The sequence below is a fragment of the Argentina anserina genome, chromosome 4 (assembly GCF_933775445.1).
Source record: "Argentina anserina chromosome 4, drPotAnse1.1, whole genome shotgun sequence".
Lineage (NCBI taxonomy): Eukaryota > Viridiplantae > Streptophyta > Magnoliopsida > Rosales > Rosaceae > Argentina > Argentina anserina.
Window position 1 is genome coordinate 4,050,293 of NC_065875.1, and position 22,174 is coordinate 4,072,466.

The 22,174-nt window shown below is 38.4% G+C and overlaps 3 protein-coding genes and 1 pseudogene across 3 annotated transcripts; 3 read left to right on the forward strand and 1 right to left on the reverse strand.

The window, feature by feature from the left end:
* The first annotated feature begins 10,637 nt into the window (after nucleotides 1–10,637).
* On the forward strand, nucleotides 10,638–16,253 carry LOC126792038 (uncharacterized; annotated as a pseudogene).
* Nucleotides 16,254–16,892: 639 nt separating this feature from the next.
* LOC126791660 (dirigent protein 18-like) lies at nucleotides 16,893–17,793 on the forward strand. The gene has a single exon (XM_050518135.1). The coding sequence runs from the start codon at nucleotides 16,941–16,943 to the stop codon at nucleotides 17,691–17,693; it is 753 nt and encodes a 250-aa protein (XP_050374092.1). The 5' UTR covers nucleotides 16,893–16,940; the 3' UTR covers nucleotides 17,694–17,793.
* A 1,240-nt stretch (nucleotides 17,794–19,033) lies between these two features.
* On the forward strand, nucleotides 19,034–19,947 carry LOC126791602 (dirigent protein 18-like). The gene has a single exon (XM_050518080.1). The coding sequence runs from the start codon at nucleotides 19,104–19,106 to the stop codon at nucleotides 19,848–19,850; it is 747 nt and encodes a 248-aa protein (XP_050374037.1). The 5' UTR covers nucleotides 19,034–19,103; the 3' UTR covers nucleotides 19,851–19,947.
* A 766-nt stretch (nucleotides 19,948–20,713) lies between these two features.
* Nucleotides 20,714–21,972, reverse strand: LOC126791563 (hydroxyethylthiazole kinase). The gene is given in 3 exon segments (XM_050518029.1): nucleotides 20,714–21,264; nucleotides 21,501–21,903; nucleotides 21,905–21,972. Coding segments are annotated over 3 exon segments (825 nt in total). The 5' UTR covers nucleotides 21,934–21,972; the 3' UTR covers nucleotides 20,714–20,871.
* Nucleotides 21,973–22,174: the final 202 nt, after the last annotated feature.

The following is a 22,174-nucleotide window of genomic DNA, read 5'->3' on the forward strand; positions in this document are numbered from 1 at the left end:
TAGTATCAATAGTTTAGCACTGCACTTCATACGTTCATATCAGCGGTTGAAGGTCAGTTTCTTTTGCTTCTTCGATCAAGTATACTCTCCATCTCTTTTCTTGATCGATCATTCAATCATAAACTACTTCATGAAGTATTAGGTGCTTAATTTTCTGTTCACTGTTGGCCTCTTCTCAGTTATCTTCTGAAAAGGGCATTGTTAGAAAAGAAAGTTCATTCTGTGTCTTAACGTACTCAAATCATTAGTTGTGGTATTAATGTATATATTATGATCAACTGGTGGAGGTTTCTAACGCAATGCTGGTTGGTTTTTGAATTATTTTGAGTTAAGCTTTCATATTCATATTGTTATTATTAAGATGTGAATCAGAGTTGTTGTTTATGTTTTCTGGCTTCAGCTTCATCCTACCATTCTTATTGCAAACTCTTCATTTTTTGCATTTTATTCTCATATTAATTTAAAATTTCCTGATTGAAAACAAGTTACTTTGTATATGATGGAGGAACAGAGGAAGTTTGTCAATTCGAAAAGAGTTCGCACCTCCATGAAACAATGTAAGTTGGTTCAAATGAAGCTAAATCTTAGTCCTTCATTTTTCAGAATGAGGACATCTGTGAAAGATTTCAGAATGGAGCGGTAAACTTGATTGATTTCCATTCACAAGTCTTACACAATTTATACAGGAAAAAAGTTCACCATTGGTACCCAAACTATTGTGGCAAGGTCAATGTAGTACCCCAACTCTGAATTGTACCAATGTAGTACCCAAACTTGTAATTCGCTATCAACGAAGGGTCTGAACCCAATTTCCGTTACGGCTCCGTTATCTCGGTCACGTGTCCTGCACGTGACCACACAAAAAATTCAACAACGGTACCCAAACTCTTGTGACAAGGTCAATGTAGTACCCAAATTCTGAGTTGTACCAATGTAGTACCCAACTCATTTTTCGCTATCAATGAGGGGTGTGAGACCAATTTACGTCACGGTTTCGTCATATGGATCAAAATAAAAAGGGTATTTACCTAAATAACTCTATGTGGGTTTTAAGGCCTTAAACAAGAAACTCTTACATTAAATATCTAGAATTAAGAAACAACTTACAAATTGGGCAAAACACTAACTCATTCTTATTATGCTCCGGACACCTCACTACCACAGTGTGGCATAGATGAGCTCCACCTCTCATCCCCACCGCCTCCTCCTTCACCACCAACACCATCTTCGAGTTCCTCCACCTCTCCTTAGAACTCCCGATCCATCGACACATCATGATCGCAGACCTTCACTCTGAGATTCTCGACCGCCGATCGCACCGCTTTACATGCCTCGAATGTCGTAGGTGGAGGGAGAGAAGGTCGTAGGTGGAGGATGTGAGGGAGACGATGTTGTGGCTCAAGGCGGAGCTGCCGAGCTGGGAGAAGTTGTCATCGTGATTGAAGAGTTTGGAAAAAACACAACCCGTAGTGTTGCTTTGCCTCGAAATCTGAGCTCAGAAATACAGTGTGGAAGGAGTGAGAGTGAAGGAGAATGAGAAGAAAATGATAAAAGACAATAAGTTATGACACGTGACCCAGAAGATGGAGTTGTGGTAGAAATTGGCTTTAGACCCCTCGTTGATAGAGAAAAACGAGTTTGGGTATTGCATTGGTACAACTTAAAGTTGGGGTACTACATTGATCTTGCCACAAGAGTTTGGGTACCGATGTTGAAATTTTTTGTGTGGTCACGTGCGGGACACGTGACCGAGATAACGAAGCCGTAACAGAAATTGGGCTCGGACCCTTCGTTAATAGCGAATTACAAGTTTGGGTACTACATTGGTACAACTCAGAGTTGGGGTACTACATTGACCTTGCCACAATAGTTTGGGTACCGATGACGAAATTAACTCTTTATACAGAGCAAGGAACAATCTAGATCCTGTAGTTTTGGAATATACATAACTATTGGATCAATCTACTGCATGATACTAGCTATTACAGAAAGGTGATTATATAGATTAGGAAATACTGGAATCAACCTTGATTTGAGCTTGATTTTCTGCATTCAATTCCGGATTAGCAGAGCTTGAATTGATATGGTTAACACCTCCCCCCCCCCCCCCCCGCAAGCTGATGGTCCGAGGCCGGATAGGAAGCTTGGACACAATGTACCGAAAGCGAGCAGTAGAGAGCCCTTTAGTAAAGATATCAGCTAGTTGATCTTGAGAGGAAACATAGCCAACTTGGATTTCCTGATGAGTAACCTTCTCCCGAATATAATAGTAGTCGACCTCAACATGACGGGTGCGAGTATGAAACATCGGGTTGGAAGCAAGAGAGATGACACTGATATTGTCACACCACAACTGTGGAGGATGCAGTGGAAGGCCCATATCTTTGAAAAGTATGCGAAACTAGGAGAGACGAGCTGCGGTGTATGCCATTTGTCGATACTTAGCTTCCGTGCTGGAGCGAGAAATCCCTCCGTGTTTCTTTGAACTCCATGAGACTATATTGGAACCCAAGTAGATACAAGTGCCTCTAGTTGAAACTCGAGTGTCTAGATCTCCAGTGTAGTCAGAATCACTAAATCATGTCAATGTGAGCTTAGTAGGAGTATAATAGAGACCATGTGTGGGAGTACCCTTCAAGTAACGTAATATACGCTTGACTACAACCCAATGAACAGTGGTGGGAGAATGTAGAAACGGATACACTGATAGAGTGTTAATTAAAACATCTATAATAAACCTTGTAAAACATCATCGTTAGTATAAAATTAGCAGGGATCGTTCTTTTCGGGGAATTGAAGGGAACTCTAAACTTTTAGTGTTAACAAATAATGAGGGGGTTTGAGATTGATTGTAGTATGATCGACTTCTCTTTAACAAACTTAAAATCAAATTTATTATTACACCACATAATTACAAGTTCGAATCTATCATGCATTCTAATTTGACCAATTACATACTTTTCAGACACCAATACAATTAGAGCCTTAGGGAATCATCTAATCATGCAAGATTTCAATTAACATTTAGATTGACTTAGGGTCTAATCTAAATTTGCATGCAATCGAATTCAATAACACTCAGAGTAGAAATTAAACAAGATTACATTTAAGCACCAAATCTTTGTTGGAGACATGTTTCATGTATGGCGTCACCCACAATGGTTTTACATGCAAATTTCCAGAATTTTTACCACTTTTAATCTACACAAACCGAATCTACTTAGGGCATGATTTGATTTGTGTCAATATGGTTGATGAATCTAGCAATTAAACACAATCTTAGGGACTGCCTCCAAGCACTAAATTCATATGCACATATCTGAAAATTATCTAAAAGTATGAGAAAAATGATTAGAACACAATAATAGAAAATACAAACTCATTAATTATAGGAAACCATCAATTTGGCAAAGAACCAAAAATCCAATAAAACAATTTGAAAATTTCGATTCTTAATACAAAACAGTAATCCCACACAAACATCATACTACAATCTTCATAGACAAAGTATTGTAAAAAATCAAAAACAAACAAACCCACGGAGAAGAGTTGCGAGAATCACACGTTGTATGAACCTTGGAGGTGTGTCTTCAATGGTGATTTCAGTGGAGATGGAATTGCTATATGGAGGAGGATGGATTGTTATTTTGATGAAGGATGTTTGAGGTGGTATTTTGGTAGAGTTTTGGCTCTTGAATGCAAATGAGAAGTCTCTTATTTGAGAGATGAAGCCATGTATATATAGAGGAAAAAATTAGGATAGTTGCAACTTTCCTCATATTATAATGCAATGCTTTAATCCTTTAAATCATGTCATGTTTTGTTCCCTAAAACATGTCATACTTTAATCCCTAAAACATGCCATGTTTTATGCCTTTAATGATCATTTTTAATTGTTGCATGACTTGGTTCCATCTCTTTTTTCTTTAATTATCTCTTCAATCAAATCTGAAAATAAGAAAATAAAATCATAAGCAAGAGATAATTAGTTTCAAAACCTAAAAGAATTCATAGTCAAACTAGGACTCTAGACCAATTATGCGTTTTTAACTCATGTAAGCACAAAAATGCATCCAATACCGCCTAAGACTCTTACTACGACTCAATGACTCAATAGTACAACAATAAGGGCTAAGCAAAGTACAAATTGAGGTAAAAACATGTTAAGAACGTCGCACAAAGTGCTCCTATCACACACCTGATTCACAGCATATGAAATATCCGGCCTGGTAAGGGTTAAGTATTGAAGAGCACCCACAACACTTCGGTATTCAGTACCATTAGAAAGAGAAGTGCCATCAGTGATACTCAACCGTTTACTGCTGGACGGAGTACTGACTGAAGATGCCTCAAGAATATTGGTACGGTGCAACAAATCCAATGTATACTTGGTTTGAGTAAGTGCCAAGCCTGTAGGAGTCCTCTCAGCCTCAATGCCCAAAAAATAATGTAAGGAGCCTAAGTCCTTCATGGAAAATAGCTTGCCCAAGTTTGCAATAAGGTGATGAATATAATCTATATGTGTACCAGTGACCAAGATATCATCAACATAGATCAGGAGAAACAATGTAACAGAACCAGAACGATAAACAAAGAGAGAGGAGTCAGCTTGAGAAGCAATAAAGCCTAATTCCTCCAAATAGGCAGAGAAACAAGAAAACCAAGCTCGGGGGGCCTGTTTCAACCCATATAACGATATGTGAAGCTTGCATACATGACGTGGATACTCTTTATCAATAAAACCTTGTGGCTACTGCATATAGACATCCTTTAACAAATAACCATGTAAAAAGGCATTCTGAACATCCAACTGATGTTTAGGCCAACTATATGATACAACAATAGCTAAAATCAACCGTATAGAATAATGTTTGATAACAGGACTGAAAGTCTCACCATAATCCAGACCCTCTTGTTGTCGGAAACCCTTCGCAAACGAGCCTTATATCGCTCAATTGATCCATCGTGACGCTTTTTGATTATGTATACCCACTTATTCGGCAACACATTCATAGTAGAAGATCTAGGAACAAGCTCCCATGTACCAGCATGAAGCAAGGCATTGAATTCAACACTCATGGCATTACGCCATTCTTCGTGCTTGGCGGCTTGGGTATAAGATGTGGGTTCAATAGTATGAGTTTCAGAGCTCACCACCATAGCCTATTTAGGATTAGATTTTGTGATTTTGTTTTAGCCTCTAGTAACAGGACGGGTGGGTAAAGTGGAGGGTGGAGCAGAGGAGGGAGGCATCAAGGCCGATCTAGGAGATTCGGTGAGAGTGGAAGAGGTTGGAGGCACGGAGGACTGAGGGCGGTGCTTTTGATAGGTGATTATGGGTTGGGTAGGGGCGGTGGTGAGAGGAGGAGAAGGCACCGGAGGAGATGGAGGTGCAGGGGTGGTCTGTGTGGTCGGAGAAGGAGGGCGTAATGCTGCAGGTGAAAGAGATGAGGGGTTCGGGCCTTGTGTTTGGGCTGTACTGGGTACTGGATATGTAGAAGTGGTGGTAACTATACTAAGTGAAGGAGAGGAAATCACCGTTGAGGGAGGAGCAACAATAGGGTCCCAAAAAGGAAAACTTGACTCATCAAAGAGAACGTGACGAGAGAGATATACACGACCCGTAGACATATCTAAGCACCTATAGCCCTTATGATGAAGCGAATACCCAAGAAAAACACATTTGATGGAGCGAAAATCGAGCTTGTTTTTTGTATATGGGCGAAGAAACGGAAAGCATGCACAACCGAATGTGCGAAGAGTAGAATAATTTGGAGATACATGGAAGAGTTTTTCATAAAGACTAGCAAATTGTAAGACATGAGTAGTTAGACGATTGATAAGATAGACCACAGTAGTGGTGGCCTCTATCCAATATGTTTTTGGAATAGATGAATGAGCAAGAAGTGCCAAAGCAGTTTCAACTATGTGGCGATGTTTGCATTCGGCCAAACCATTTTGTTCTAGTGTATGAGGACATGAGTAACGATGGTGAATGCCATGTTGAGTAAAGAATTTCTTGAATTTATAGTTGACAAACTCACCACCGCCATCAGATTGAAATTGTTGTATGGATGTAGAAAATTGATTTTGGACATATTAGGCGACAAAATGCGAGTAAACCTCATATTTTTGTTTCATATAAAATATCCACGAGTATCTAGAGAAATTATCAATGAAGATGACATAGTATTAGAAACCTTGAAGAGAAATAGTAGGAGAGGACCAAACATCACTATGGATTATTTGAAAATGGATTGTAGTAATAGACTCCGATAAATGGAATGGTAATCTCCAAGATTTTCCCAACATACAAGTATGACACGTGGGCAATTTATTATCAATTGGAGAAAGTTGGGATACAAGACGACTAAAGACTTGGAAGGAGGTATGACCTAAACGAGTATGTCACACCTCGGCAAGGACACATACACTATGGAAAGATAAATAACTTGATTTATTAAGACTTAATTTATTAGGTGATATTGGACCCGGCTGAATTGGATAGAACCCATTGCTACTCCGCCCCATCAAAAGCGTCTTCCCAGATTTGAGGTTCTTTACATAGAAAACATGAGGAAACATTAGAATATATCATGAGTGATCAGAGAGTAATTTATGGGCAGATAATATATTTGCGGAAGAATTAGGACAATAAAGGACATCTTGTAAAATAAGAGAAGAGGGAGTAGAGGGGAAAAAAACTGTTCCAATACTAGAGATAGGCAAACCTTGGCCATGGACTACACCGCCAACTGTATCGTTCCCATTATAAGTCCTTTGATTAGTAAGAACGTGAGGATCATTTGTGATATGTGTATTAGACCCAGTGTCAAGCAACCAAGTAGATGAGGGAGAGGTGGTGCCGTCATCCATAGCAGAGAGGCGCTGGGTGAGGGTGCGGCCCTCATAGGCCATATTCATACGATGATAACAATCAATACCCATATGCCCGGATCTGAAGAAAATTTAGCACGAACCTCGGAACTCGGATTTGTTTATGAGGGGTTAAGGCTAATATTAACAAAATGCACTTTACCTATTCCGTTTGATTTACAACCTACAACAATCATTCATTCAATCATCAAAAATAACAACCTAAGATAAAATTACTATATATTAGAACAAAGTAAGAAAAACATATACAAATTTACAATATGAATAGTGAATTCGAACTTAAAACATTGGGATCCATAAAGATAGATCCCCGGTAATGGCGCCATTTGATCGGTTTGATTACTCGAGATCAATATTAACCCTGTAAGTATCATTAGTAGTATGAAGCAAGAGGGTATTATTCACAAACCGGGGATCCAACCAGGGTAAAGAATCACAAACAATTAACAACGAATTCATAAGAGATATAAAGATTTGATATAAGATCGGATCAAGAACATAAAAATAAATCTTAAACTAATATATACATGTGATCAACTAACCAACACATAAACATCACCAAACAAAATGTCACATGTAGCTTCAAAATCACAATCTCATCCTATGCAAACACCGAGCCTTAGCGGACAAGTATTGAGTGAACAAACAATAACCTAATGCCGAACTAGGTTACTTAGCGCATCCCTAACTTGAAACATGGCCTGGTAATCCTATCTTAGTACTTAGAAATTACAAGATAACATGTCATTCTCAATCTTACCACTTCATTGATTCATATCTTATCTAATTACTTAGCGCATCTTAAATAACAACGGATCATGGTTAATTCCTAGTGATTACTAACAAGTCAAGCATGTCACTTACTTTAACAAGTTAACAAAAACACTTAAGAATCTTATATGCAAAACTAACTTAGCGCCTTGAATCACATATAGTTAACGCACAAGAAAGAGAATCATTAAATCATTGAATTATAAACTCACGACATCTACATAAAAATCATAGAAAACAAAATCAGAACTATTTTATAACATCTTGCAAAATCGTAAACTACATATGAGTATTCCACAAATTCGGAACTAGCCAAAAACAGAAACACAACATCATAAAAAGAATACAAACCGAAAACATAAGTGAAGAAGTAACGAGTTACACATTGTAAATCTCCTTAGCGGTATCAAAACAAGGCAGCACTGCTTCAACTTGAATGACAATCCTAGACGTAGCGCTTTGGATCGAATGGAATGAAAGGAAGATGGTGTGTTCGGCTTGAATGACTTTGAGAATGATGAGTAGTGTTTAAGGCAGAGCTTTGGCTAGTCTTGTAAGCAAGGTTGATGATGATTTTCTATGAAAATGAGGTGCTATATATAGAGGAAGAAACTCAAAGGAGGCTGGCCACAAAGTCCACAAAGTTGAAACCAAATTGGTTGAGGTTTCCTAGATTTTCTCAATTCGGCAGATCTAACATTTGTGCCTTGCTCTGGCCATAACTTTCTCTAGAAAATAGATATTGAGCTGATTTCAACGGCATTTGAAAATAAACTCTCATAGCTTTTCATCCATATATCATGCATTTTCTGAATCGTTGTGAGTTGTCCAGGGGAGCCGTCAAAGTTGGATGATATGCACTGTCAGAATTCTGAATTCTATAAGGATTGGACATTAATTGCATATCTTCTTCCTCCTTTAATGTTGATTTCTTTTGCATAAATTTCTTTATTTGAATTAGGGAGGCAGAAAGAGTCTTAATTGTTGTAGCCTTATTTGAATTTTCTTACATCTTCTCATTAATTTGGTGCATGCCTTCTTTGACTTTCTTACCTCTTCTCATTAATTTGCTGCATGCATTCTTTGACATTCTTTAGTACAGGAATTTATGGTGATTCTAATATATATCCATGCCTCTATACATAGGAGAAACAAGGTCTCAACTTTCCCTCACAGCCCTTGGATCAAAAGCAAATCAATGGCTGAGATAATTCTGCCGAGTTCACTGGACCTCCGAGTAATGATTCGGTCATATCTCCATGTAGGAATAAGATATTGATTTGATTCCAATTCCTACAGAAACTAGACTCACACAGCTTTCTATCCATATATGGTACGTCTTCTAATTCGATCATAGCTGTTCAGGGGAGCCCATCGAAGTTGGATTACGAATCTTGACAGCATTTTGATTCTTGCATGGATTGGGCTTTTAAGTGCATATCTTCTTCTCTTTCCTTGTGGAACTAGGATTGCTTTTATTCTCTAACATGGATTTGTATTTCCTAATAAGAATAAGTACGTTAGAAACAAAAAAGTAGGAAAGGATGAATCCTACTCGAACAAGGAATCATATCTCAACAAGGATTCTTAACACTTAGCACGATTTCATCATCAATTAACTCATAATTAATATAAGCTCTACCTAAACACTTATTTATACAAAAGAAACTAAAACATACTAAATAAGAGGTAACAAAGAGTAAAAATATGGTATAAACGCATTAAGAACGTCACACTTTGTGCTCTTATCTGGTGCTAGACCAAGAATGGAAGCTCCACGGGATTGGGGACGGGAGCTAGAACCACGAGCATAAGTGGAGGGGCCAGAGAATGAAGGCCGAGAGACTTAATTTGGCCGGCCCCGAGAGGGGTTGTTACCACGTCCCCGAGATCCACCAATGGAGGTGCGCTGCATTTGAGTAACCAGTGCAGTGGGAGGCGCATCCAATTCAGCTTGGTTATGATCATGCGTCCGGCTTTCAGCATTGAGAAGCAAGGCTTCAAGGGCATCATAGGTGATGGGAGTATCATGAGCTTGGGCTGAGCTGACAATGTTCTCATACAACGGCCAAACGTTGTTCATAATGATAGAGATGAGATCGACTTCATCAATTGGATGACCAGTAAAGGCTAAAGTGTCAGCAACCTCATTCACCTTATCAAGATAATTAGAGATAGAACGATCCCCACGAGTGATTCGGAGGAGGCGGCTACGCAATTGAAGGATGCGATTGTGATTTTGAGAGGCATATCGGCGGGCAAGAGATGTCCAGGTAGAGTGGGAGGACCCAGATCGAGAGACAGTCGCCAAAACTGAGGGTGTGAGAGAGCCATTGATCCAGCCGAGGATCATCTGGTCAGTTGTAATCCACTCCTCATAAAGTGGATTGACTTGGTCAATCATTTGACCGAAAACATCACGGAGGAAAGCAGGTGGGCAGGGTTTTGTGCCTTCAACATAGCTCATAAGATTGCGACTACGAAGGAGAGGGGTCATTTGGGCGAGCCACAAAGCATAGTTGGTACGATCAAGGCGGATTGTGAGGAAGTTGGAGATGGTAGTGTTTGTGGTGGTGTGAGTGGCTAGTGAGGGTGGAGGATTAGTAGTGGTAGAACTGGCTGGGGATGGAGGAGGGATGGGAGCATCAGCCATTTGGGAAGGGAGAGGAGGGATTGATAAGCAAGGCGTCATTTAGACTATGGCTTTGGATACCATGAAAGATTTCAGAATGGAGAGGTAAACTTGATTGATTTCCATTCACAAGTCTTACACAATTTATACAGAGAAAGGAACAATTTAGATCATGTAGTTTTGGAATATACATAATTATTGGATCAATCTACTGCATGATACTAGCTATTACAGAGAGGTGATTATATAGATTAGGAAATACTGGAATCATCCTTGATTTGAGCTTGATTTGCTGCATTCAATTCCGGATCAGCAGAGCTTGAATTGATATGGTTAACATTCTGATGAACTAGTTGAACTTGAACATGCGGGTGCGATTATTATTTGGGAAGAAATACCCGTATCATTGGAGCAAAGGAGATCTAATCACTTGGTAGAAAGGAAAAAGGCTCTATGAGCCCGTTATGTATATGGCATAATCTTCTTAATAACAAATCTTTGTGCTTGGTTTGTTCGTGACTATGGGCAGAGGGTGTTACCTGAGCTCCACTTGTTAGCCATCTCAGTTTATCCAATGTCAACACAACAACAAATCAGGGCTGATATTCTCAAGCAGCACAATCAGATCAGTCTTCCTACTCTATTTCCTAATCTATCTTGACATAGCTGCAATTGTGCAATAGAGATTGTAGATTGATTTGTAATTGATTCTGTCATTATGTTGATAGCAAAACCTATGGATCTAAATTGTAAATCTCTCTGTATAAATATGTAAAGATGGGATGAATAGAATCAAGTAACTTACCTTAGCAATTCTGAGTTCTTCACCACTGTACGTAACTGTTGTCCTCTAGCCCTCTTCCCAAAAGATGTGAATTTCTTGCTTCATTTTGGTCAAATGTTATGTAGAACACAAGCTCCTAATTCCAATACCGTGACTAAATTCTAATGCCAATATCCCCTATGTCTTAGACTCTTAAAATCAGTTTCATTTATGGGTGATAATTAATATTTCTATGTTAAATCCCACAAATATGTTTTTTGAAAATTGACACCTTGTAGATACTAAGAGTGACAAATTTCCACACGATTGAGACCGAAAAGCTACATATAATGATGGTAATTGTCTCCTTCATCTTAGATTTCTTTTGCAGATTTGAGATCTTGTGGACACGATGGAAGTGATTGTTTTCATACACAAGGAGTTCTGCGTGTGAGTTTAGGATGCTTTGTATCTTTTTTACTTGCATTGCTCGATGCTCCTCAATAAAATTATATACTTGATACTTGTAATGGCTACAGATGATAAGAACTGATATCCTTAACATTGGATTCAGATATTTTTCTTTCTAATGTTTCTGACAACATGTAAAGCAAGAAAACTATATAAAGCTACCAATGCCTGGCATTCTGGGTGGTGGGGATTCAAGCTGTTCGAATGGCTTGTATCGATGATGATCCGCTCTTCTGTCCTTCTAACTATATTCATATATATGGTACGTTAATCTAAGAGGTTCTCTTTTATCTCTTATCATCTCTGATCATGCATATATCACTTGAGAAGGAAACTTGGCATGCTGTATGTTGATGTTGAAGATTGAAGACCAATTTTCTACCTCTGTTTATTCATCTTTGTTTTGTTATTACTTGGAAATGGTTTCAAAGTTAACCTGGTGATTCCTATATTGGCAGGTGAATTTGCTCGTGTCGGTGTAGGGTAACTTCAGAATCTGTGTCTAATGTTATTACATGTCTACACTTGCATGAACTGTTTGCTAGGCTGGACAAGACCATGTTTAGTGCTTTCTTGTAGCATGGAGGACATCCAAGCAATGTGTAATTTTAAATTTGCTGTATTTGTTGTTCTGGTTTGCATTATAGATGCATGTTTACCTGGGAAATAATTCGAAGGAGGACGTCCAAAACTATTTCTATGATTTCAGACAGGACTAGAAATGTAAATTAACCAGAGTCAAATCCATATTGTATTTGGATATTGATTTTGGAGTTGGAATACCTTTAATGATTGGCTGAAAAATATACAAGAGAAAAACTATAGGAACAAATTGTTGCATTTTCGACACACTATTTCTACTGCCCAACCCTCCATATTTATGTTACATATTGTTTCATTACCTAATTGAGATGGTGCAGTCATGCATAATTCCATAGCAGAACATGTTTCTAGATCATAAGCTAGCAGTTTATTTCCTTTCAGTTTTCAGAATTCAGATCACTTTGATTGATCACATCTGGCCCTTTCTTCTCATGACAGGATCTTTCTCGTTCTCCAACTTATAAGTGTGATCCAGTTTATTAGATGGTGGAATAAGTATCGGATGCCCGACAAGCAAAAGAAGCAGAGGTCTAACTTCTATTTAACTGGAAATCTGTCATTAGTTCATATATATTATCAGTTTACTAGTTATATAAATAGAAGAATCAGGTCCACCATATCTACTGCAACTCAGAAACAAGTGACTTTCAAATAATTAGGATTACTACTCATAAACCATTTTGAATGACCTCATGTGAATTATTTAGCATGTTGTGAAGCCTGATGCTCCTTACCCGTCTCTATTTAGGCGCCCCGGCCCCAAAGCAATTAAGGATCCAGTTTCTAATTTCTTGTTAAACTTTAACTCATAGATAACTGTTGGTAATATTCTCAAATTAAATTTCATTGTCTTGGTGAGTAAGTTCTGAGATTTTACTTTCTACTATTGAATGAGATAACTTTTCTTGAGACTTGATACATTTTTATTTCTTCCCTTCGTAATTGCTTTAATATATCTTCTCTTATATTCTCCACAGCTGCTCCCTTGGATTGTTCATGTCTACATTGTTTTACATCGCATCGATGTGTGGAATTGCACTTATGTACTTGGTCATTTGCAATGAAATCCTCATGTGCTCTCAATATCTTCTTCATCATATGGATTGCTGTTCTGCTTATCATAGTGATGTATGTATCCCTACACTCCAAGGTTCATTACTAGCTAGTAATTACACCCACGTTATAGTATCTCTTCTCAGAAAGCTGTCTGATGCATTGTAATTTACATATTGAGATGATTGCAATTGTTCCTCTCGCCTTCATGCCTCTTATAAAGTTGTATAAATAATGCAGGTAAATCATGGCTTCATACATTGTTTTCCCGTGTTGGTCTGCTATCAGAAGGTTAGTACGTAATTTAGGCCAAATGTCAACTACTCTATATGTATATAACTGCCGGTCCTGATTCTGCTAAGCGTTGTATGGGATACATGTCTGTTCTTCACTCCTCTCACCTATGTATATTGCATCTATTATACTGTCGAGATATATATTTTTCGGATGTTGCTAGTTTGTTTTTAAATCCAGATGATTTTCAAGTTCATTTATGATAAAAAGGTCTTTAGAGATTGACTTAAGCAAAATGGTTTGCTGTTTGATATTTTAGTTGCACTAACTGTAAAAATAATCAAAACAAAAGTACATTCAGGATATCAGATATTGTGAGTAACTTAGTTTCTAAATGATGAAATGAGTTGAGAACATTTGTTTGTATATGGCCTTCGATCAGTTACAAAACTTTATGCAATTCAGCATTTGCATAGCAACATGAAACGCTGTGATGCTATATTGTTTTCAACTTTAAACCCTTGGCTTTCAGTGAACCTGCCAATGAGGAATGCAACCCACAAAAACAAGGGAATGGAAATAATGATTGGACTACCATCCTAGTAAGAATGCTGTTCTATATTTCTGTTCGTTATTCTAATATGACCACATTGATTAGCGTATACTTTTGAATTGAAAGTGTATACTAATCTCATAATGCAAAACCCACAATAATAAGTTGAGTAAAACCTACTATTTGCATAATTCATTCTGTTTATAAAATTAAGAACTGCATGGATAAGTTAGTATCCAGTTATCAAGAGGAGTAGTTAAGCTGTCAAGGTTGAGTCTTGTACTGAAGAATAGCATGCACCTAATCTGTCTAGTATGCTGTGTTAATATCCCCTTACTTGCAGGGCTTCCTAATAGCAATATGTGCCATTGTCATGGCAACTTTTTCGACTGGTGTTGATTCGCAATCATTTCAGGTGACTATCATTATGTTCAAGGAAATTCTAACTTCATTTGGTTGTTATCAAATGGGACAGAAGCAACTAAATTCAGTTCTTAAAATCCATTGACCTACTAAAAAACAAAATGTGCATTCACCAAGTTAATATATACTTAGTTTAGTTTAGCTTGGGTGGTGATTTTGCAGTATTGTTAGACCCAAAACAAAGATAAGAACAAAAAAAAAGATACTACTTGTAGACAAGAGAGTGTACCTAAAACTTTCAAGGATGTTTTATGCTAAATGATAAAAGATAACACTGGATTTTGATTCTGTATTGTAACAAATACTAAAAAAATTCTTCCTATGAACTGCAGTTTCTGCACACTGAAGTTCAACATGAAGATGATATCCCTTACAAATTCGGATTCTTTCACCTAGTATTTTCCTTGGGGGCCATGTATTTTGCGATGCTATTCATCAGTTGGAATCTCAAATAACTCAGCTCAGAAGTAATCGAATTACTATGTTTTAGTTATTCAGAATTTTAGATCTCCTTGTCTAAAAACTTCCACTTCATTTCGGTCATTGTACATAACTTTCCAAAACAATCAGGTGGAGCATTGATGTTGGCTGGGCTAGTATATGGGTAACGATTGTCAATGAATGGTTTGCAGCCTCGATATATCGTAAGTACCTAGCTTGTCTTGAATATAAATTTTCGGTTGAACAAGTTATCATTTCAGCCAAACTGGTAAACCAAATAGTATAACTTCAGCAAGGAAATTTGACTTCAAGCAACTTTTGTGCGGTATGGACTGTTGGAAAATGGTTGGAAAAACCATTTAAAACCAAATTTTAATTGATTAATTAAATTAAGTTAAACTTATAATTAATCAAAGATGAACATAGATTTGAGTTCTCCATAATGAGGGCTACAAGATCATATGTTTGTTTGTGTAATTTGGTTGTGGGTGAATAAGAAATTGTCACTCAAAGATGGCTACTTAGAATGAGGGAAATGTATTTGTCCCACATTGGAAAAGAGAAGTGTTGAAAAGACTTTATATAGAATCCATTATGTATGGATTGTAAAGTGTGTAAGTCTCTTTATACCCTCTTGTGCATGCGCAAGGGTGCAAATCCTAGGTCACAAGGGAAACCCGTGCGACCTGCGGACACGAATGCAACACCGAATTGAGGGTCGGAACGCAGATTCTTTTTGCATTTCCGAAAATTCGGTTTTGACTTTTCAAATTCTCTTGACTGTTCAAATTCTTCTTTTGTAACAACTGAGTTATTGTGTTATGAAGAATTATAACAGAATTGAAATCAATGTTTGTAACATATGTAACTCATATATGTTATGATCTTTTGATTTCTATAACAGCCATCTTATTAATTGCTGATTGCAAATCCTCACAGTATAAATAGCCACTATCCTTTCATTGTAACATTATCCCATTCAAAACACAATCTTCTCCCACTCTCAAAATTCTTAGCTTTTCTCTGGTGATAGAAAGAGGTACCTTTCGAGTTCGTTGAAGGTTCTAGTTAGTAATGCAACTTCCTAGAATCGTTTAGTCGTTATATCCTGGGAGATAAGCGCTAAGCATCCTTGCACCGGTAGAGGAGGCGTAAACGTCTTAAGGACAGTGTGGTATCACACACGTCTCGACTAGTTCTTCTATCACCAATCGTTCGGTATTTTGGTTGAATTTCTTTTCGTGTTCTTCGTTTCTGATTTATAATTATTTATAATTCGACTTATTAAATTATATATGCAATATATCACTGTTTTTATAACATGGACATTGTTTTCTCCTATTGTGAGGCAGTCCAAAGTTATGGATCATGAAGAACCTGTTCAGGAGGTTGATAGCTCAAATGTGCCATGATTGAATTATGGACAGTGCTGCATATATTACCTTATTCAATTCATTGTTAACATTACTCTTTTGTATCTATATTCTTTGAGCATTCATAAATAAAACTGAGATACTAGGAGTATTACATACTACCATTGTTATTATTCTCTAATGTATGCAGCTTAGTTGGATTCACATTTTAGACATGGAAACCTGCATTATCGAAATAAATCTGACATAGAATTTGAAATAATTGGTTGACTATCAGGTCAAGTGGCTAATGAAACAAAAGAAGTTCATTTTTCTTTCATTAGTTATAGAAGTTGGTTTGGTTGTACCCAATACACTGATGGAGTGATGGTAAACCTAGCTAATACTTATTTTATTTTCCACTTGTTTGCAAAAACAGCACTACTTTAAGAGTATCAGATTTGAAGTTGATCAAGAATTTCATTATTTTAACTAAAAACTTTTAGTCAAAGTAGTCGTTCAGTCAATCCCATGCACATCAGCCCCAACCATTTTGCATGCAAGAGTAATTAGATGACTACAATTTCCCAAAACAGAATGATACCCATTCTCACTTCATAACAACTCCCTTTTCTTATAGTCTCTCTATATAAAACCAGGATCCCTTATCCAATTGAAACGCACACCAAAACACTTCACTCTTCAAATCCTCAAACCCTATTAACAGATACAATCTTCAAGTTCAAGATGGTCAAGCAATTATCATCAGTCTATCCCATTTTGTTCTCTATTCTAGTTACCTCATTCCATGCACTACTGGTGAATGCAGCAGTTGACCCTGTCAGGGCCAGTGGAAATGAACCAATTCTTGAGATGTACATGCATGACATTCTAGGGGGCAGCAACCCAACAGCTAGGCCAATAACTGGTCTGCTAGGCAACATCTATGGAGGTCAAGTTCCCTTTGCAAAGCCAATAGGGTTCCTTCCACCACAAGGTGGTGTCTCCATCCCCAATGCCAATGGTGCACTCCCTACTGTCAATGGCATAAATGGGATCCCCCTTGGAACAGGCTTGTCGGGCACAACGTTCTCCGGAAAGCCCATCGGGCAGGCTCAGACCCAGTTAGGCCCCGATGGTCTGAGCCTGGGGTTCGGCACCATCACCGTCATTGATGACATTCTCACCACAGCACCTGAGCTAGGGTCACAGACTATTGGTAAAGCACAAGGAGTTTATGTTGCAAGTTCAGCAGATGGGTCAACACAGATGATGGCATTCACTGCTATGATTGAAGGAGGTGAATATGGTGACAGTATCAATTTCTATGGAGTTTTTAAGATTGGAAGCTCAATGTCACATTTGTCTGTGACTGGAGGAACTGGAAAGTTCAAGAGTGCTAGTGGTTTTGCTGAGGTGAGGTCACTAATACCTCCTGGTCAACATGTTACTGATGGTGCAGAAACTCTCCTGAGGATCATTGTGCATCTAAGCTATTGATGAGTATTGGAACGGTGTAAAAATTCTACGCCAAGAGTCTTATTTTGAAGTGTAAACAATGTTGATGTAACCTTCCTTCCAATATATTTCAAGTTCTCATTTTTTCATAGTGGTTTCTTATTTCTCATTTCAGTAGATAATTTTGCTACGAGTCTATGACAAAGTAATACAGATCAAGCGAGGAAAAGAAAATCCAACCAATAACTTCGGTATGACATGCAAAAGGTGGCAATTCAGTAGCTAATCTCGTGTGTGTGCTGAATTGCTGATACAATATTATACAAAAGAGGAGACAAACAATGCTCGATGTGATGAAAGAAAACTAAAGTTGGATTTCACTATCAACCTGTTGGATAAAATTCTCGACAAACTGTTTGTTGATCACTGTACGTCCTAATTCTTAAACATGGAGATGATCATTGATCAAGACTTGTGAATTATCCGAGTCCATAAGTCCAGTACTTGGGTATAATGCTCATAAAGAAATCTCTAGTGGGAAGATCAGTACATAAAGAATATGCTGATCAAGAAGTTTGAATGTCGTACCACTATACCAGTAGCCTCTAGAGAAAATTAAACAAGAGACATTACAGATTGTGCTAGCTAGAGATATTGCTTGTGAGTTGTGTTTGGGACCAATAGCTTCATGGTGGAACAACAGATCAGGAGGTAGAAACTACAGAAACTACAACTGCTTCTACTCCATAAAAAGAAAGTTTGTGGACAAATGTGTGGCAACGGGCAAATGTGATTCATAAGATTCTTATGCGTTACGAATATGATTTTTTCGTGACAATTTTTTTGAAAAAACAAATCGTGGACAAATGCATACAATATTATTTATAAAATTATGAGATTCATTTGCGACATATTATTTGTCACGCAGAGGAGTGTGGCTCTAGTTACGTGGGAGGTTTTTGCTAATTGCTTCATCTATCGACATGAATATTGGAGGGCTTCGACTTGAAGGGTTCCAGCCTTTCAAATTGGCTTTTGATCTCTTCTGCTGACCTACAGATGACTAATGTCACATTATTGGCGATAATATGAGTTATAGACTTCTAGCACTTCAGGGCATACGATTTCGTTTGTTTTGACACCAAATTAATGAAAATATAACAAACTGGATACCGAGATGACAGAGAATGTCACCTGGAACCAGCCATGGAACAAACCCACTTTTATATATCATCACTATATGTGACCAATACCTAATTCACCTAAACCAGAACTCAAACAACTGTTGCATATAATACAGAACTAACAACTTGACCTCCTGAACTTGAGTCCACTCAACCACTCCATGTGCCAATTTCCTCTATATCAAGGGCAAATGGCCGTTACCAAGAAGCATATTCAGCAAGAAGCTTCAGTGTTCAATTCTCAAGTCTCCTGTATTGATCTTTCAAGATGTTCAAGCAGACAATTTCATCTCTTTTCCTTATACTGCTACTTGCGAATGTGCACACAACATTATCAGTTAATCCCGCAGCAGACGGCAAAGAACCGGTTCTTGAATTGTACATGCACGACATTCTTGGCGGCAGTATCCCTACAGCTAGGCCGATCACAGGCTTGCTCGGTAGCATCTACAGTAGTCAAGTCCCCTTCGCCAAGCCAATAGGATTCACTGTTCCAAGTGATGGGGTGGCTGTCCCAAATGCTAATGGAGCCATTCCAACTGTAAATGGCGCCACAGGTCTCCCACTAGGAACTGGCCTATCTGGTACGGCTTTTGCAGGAAACCCTAATGATCATAATCAGAATGGCATCGCAACCCAGCTAGCAGCAGATGGATTGGGACTGGGATTTGGGACAATCACTGTCATAGACGATATACTGACCTCGAGCCCCGATTTGGGATCACAAACACTTGGTAAAGCTCAAGGAATTTATATTGCAAGTTCTGCAGACGGATCACGACAGCTGATGGCCTTTACAGCTATGATGGAAGGAGGGGAATACAATGACAACCTCAACTTCTTCGGGGTGTACAAGATTGGAAGTACCATGTCACAGTTGTCCGTGACTGGTGGCACAGGTAAGTTTAAGAATGCAAATGGAATCGCAGAGTTGCGACCCCTGATTCCTCCAGGCCAACATGCAACAGATGGTGCAGAAACGTTGCTGAGGGTTACTGTGCACTTGAACTATTGAGAACTCTGTCTATTTTGATTTTTACAGTGTGCTGCATTGGCTACATGTTTGGAGTTCTATCACAGTTGTAATTCTCTCTAATGTATTTAAAGTGTTGTGCTCAAATATGGTGACGCCTAACTGAATCGAACTAAAAACTCCTATCATGATCATACTAAATGTCACATCAATACATGCAACATAACTGCACAATGCAAATAAGAAAGGTGTAGAACCACCAACCAGAACCACAGGATAGTAAGATATGTAGAAGTATCACATGCTAAGCTAAAATAAATAACTTGATAATTTTCCCTCAATACTAATGAAGGTCTCAAATAAAGTAATCACTGAAAAAAAGTTAAACTAATCAGCTAATTATAATCAGACTAATGTCACAGAACCAATAGATACACCACACACGTACCATGGCAAGTGTACAACACCTATTCAATCCATCATACTAGTAAGCATGTTAGGCTGCTACCAACAAACATTCACTGTAAAATGCCTTAAGATGAAGTCTGATATAAGCATTCACACCTTATTGTTCTACATTTGCAAAATGAAATGACAATCATAAAGGCCTAACCAGCTCCTTATTTATATTTAAAAAAAAGGGAGCTCCTTACTAACGAGGCACTGACTTTTTATATTTTAAAGGGAACAACAGCATCATCTATGTGTATTACATCACAAGTACAAGATTTCAACAACCACAGACATATTTCTTCAGGGAACCTTCTTTAAGAGAACTACCTTTCTTCAATCCAATAAGGGAAAATGAAGCCCATTTATGCAAAACTTGAGGTGTAGGGATAATTTTCATAAAGAAATTATCATAAAATAATATAATGCTCAATTAAATGAAGTGCTATATAATCAATATTTACTTATTGCCACTAAATAGTATCAGGACAATGAACAAAGTACAGTCTATTTATTCATCATTCATGCAATGGCTCACTATACGAAAACTCACAGAGAAAAAAAACGCAAATCTATAGGCAATATACAAACCACGTAAAGAGCTCCTCATTCTTCACGACAAGCTGGTGATTCTAACACGAGAAAGCACACAAGCTTCATCCAGTCCGTGGAGTGAATCTATCAAGTGAATCCGCAATGTTGCTGGACCATTAGCCTTCTCCATTCCCATCTCTCCCGCAATCCCAAACAGGGACAATGCCGCAGCCGTAGCTTCCAGAACATGTGTCTGATCAACAGCAACAAAGGCAGCAACAAGAGCAGTGACAGAACACCCTGTTGCCGTAATCTTTGTCATCATGGCAACCCCATTGTGAGCACCAACAACTCTCTCCCCATCTGTGACAAAGTCCACAGCTCCGGAAACTGCAACTACGGCGCCACTGGACCGAGCCAATGACTTGGCCGATTCCACTGCATCGCTGGACTCATGGGAACTGTCTACACCCTATAAACGAAACTAAAAGTTATAATCTTTCATAGCCCCACAAACATTAATCTATGTCCACTAAGGTTTCTAATGCATAAACTGAATGAAACTAAGTAAAGTAACAACCTTGAACCAACTACCTTAATCCAAAGTACCAGAAAATTCAAGCAACATAGTACAGAACACAGGTTTCCTTAGTTTCAAGTATCAAAAGTACAAGGAAGCTTTTAAAAAAAAAAAAAAGTCCTAACTACCTTGGTGGGTCCCACGGTGGCGTTGGCGAGGGAGATAATCTCGGAAGCATTTCCTCGTATGACAGTGGGCTTGAGCTCGACGAGTTCCAAACAAGCTTTCAACCGGAAACCGGAAGCGCCGGCGGCGACGGGGTCGAGAACCCAAGGCTTGCCGGACTGGCGGGCGACTTGGGCGGCGAGCTTCATGGCCGGTAGCCAGGCGGCGGAGAGTGTGCCGACGTTGAGGCAGAGCGCGTGGACATGAGGGGTGAAGTCGGGGATTTCTTCGAGGGTGTGGAGCATGGCCGGTGATGCTCCGGCGGATAAGAGAGTGTTGGCCATGAGATCCATGGAGACGAAGTTCGTGATGCATTGGATCAGCGGAGACTGGGATCGGACGGCGATGAGTAGTTCCCACGACTGGTTCTACTTGTTCTTCCTTGTTGTTTTCCATGCTCTGCTTTCTAGCTATGGCCTTGGAACTTCAATTGGTTTTTAGAGACTTTAAAGCAAAGGCAAAGAATGAATGATTCTGGAATACGCGAGGACTAAAATATCGACCAGAATTGAAATATCGACATTCTAAAACTTAGAAATATTGAGGGAAATATTGAAGAAATATCGATTTTAAAAAATAATTGAATAAATTGATAGAAATTTAAATAAAAATATAGAAATTTTGAATGAAATTTTGA

What these genes read in the sequence shown, in the direction of transcription:
- LOC126791660 (XM_050518135.1), top strand. Translation starts at nt 16,941, where the DNA reads ATGGTCAAGCAATTATCATCAGTCTATCCCATTTTGTTCTCTATTCTA.
- LOC126791602 (XM_050518080.1), top strand. Translation starts at nt 19,104, where the DNA reads ATGTTCAAGCAGACAATTTCATCTCTTTTCCTTATACTGCTACTTGCG.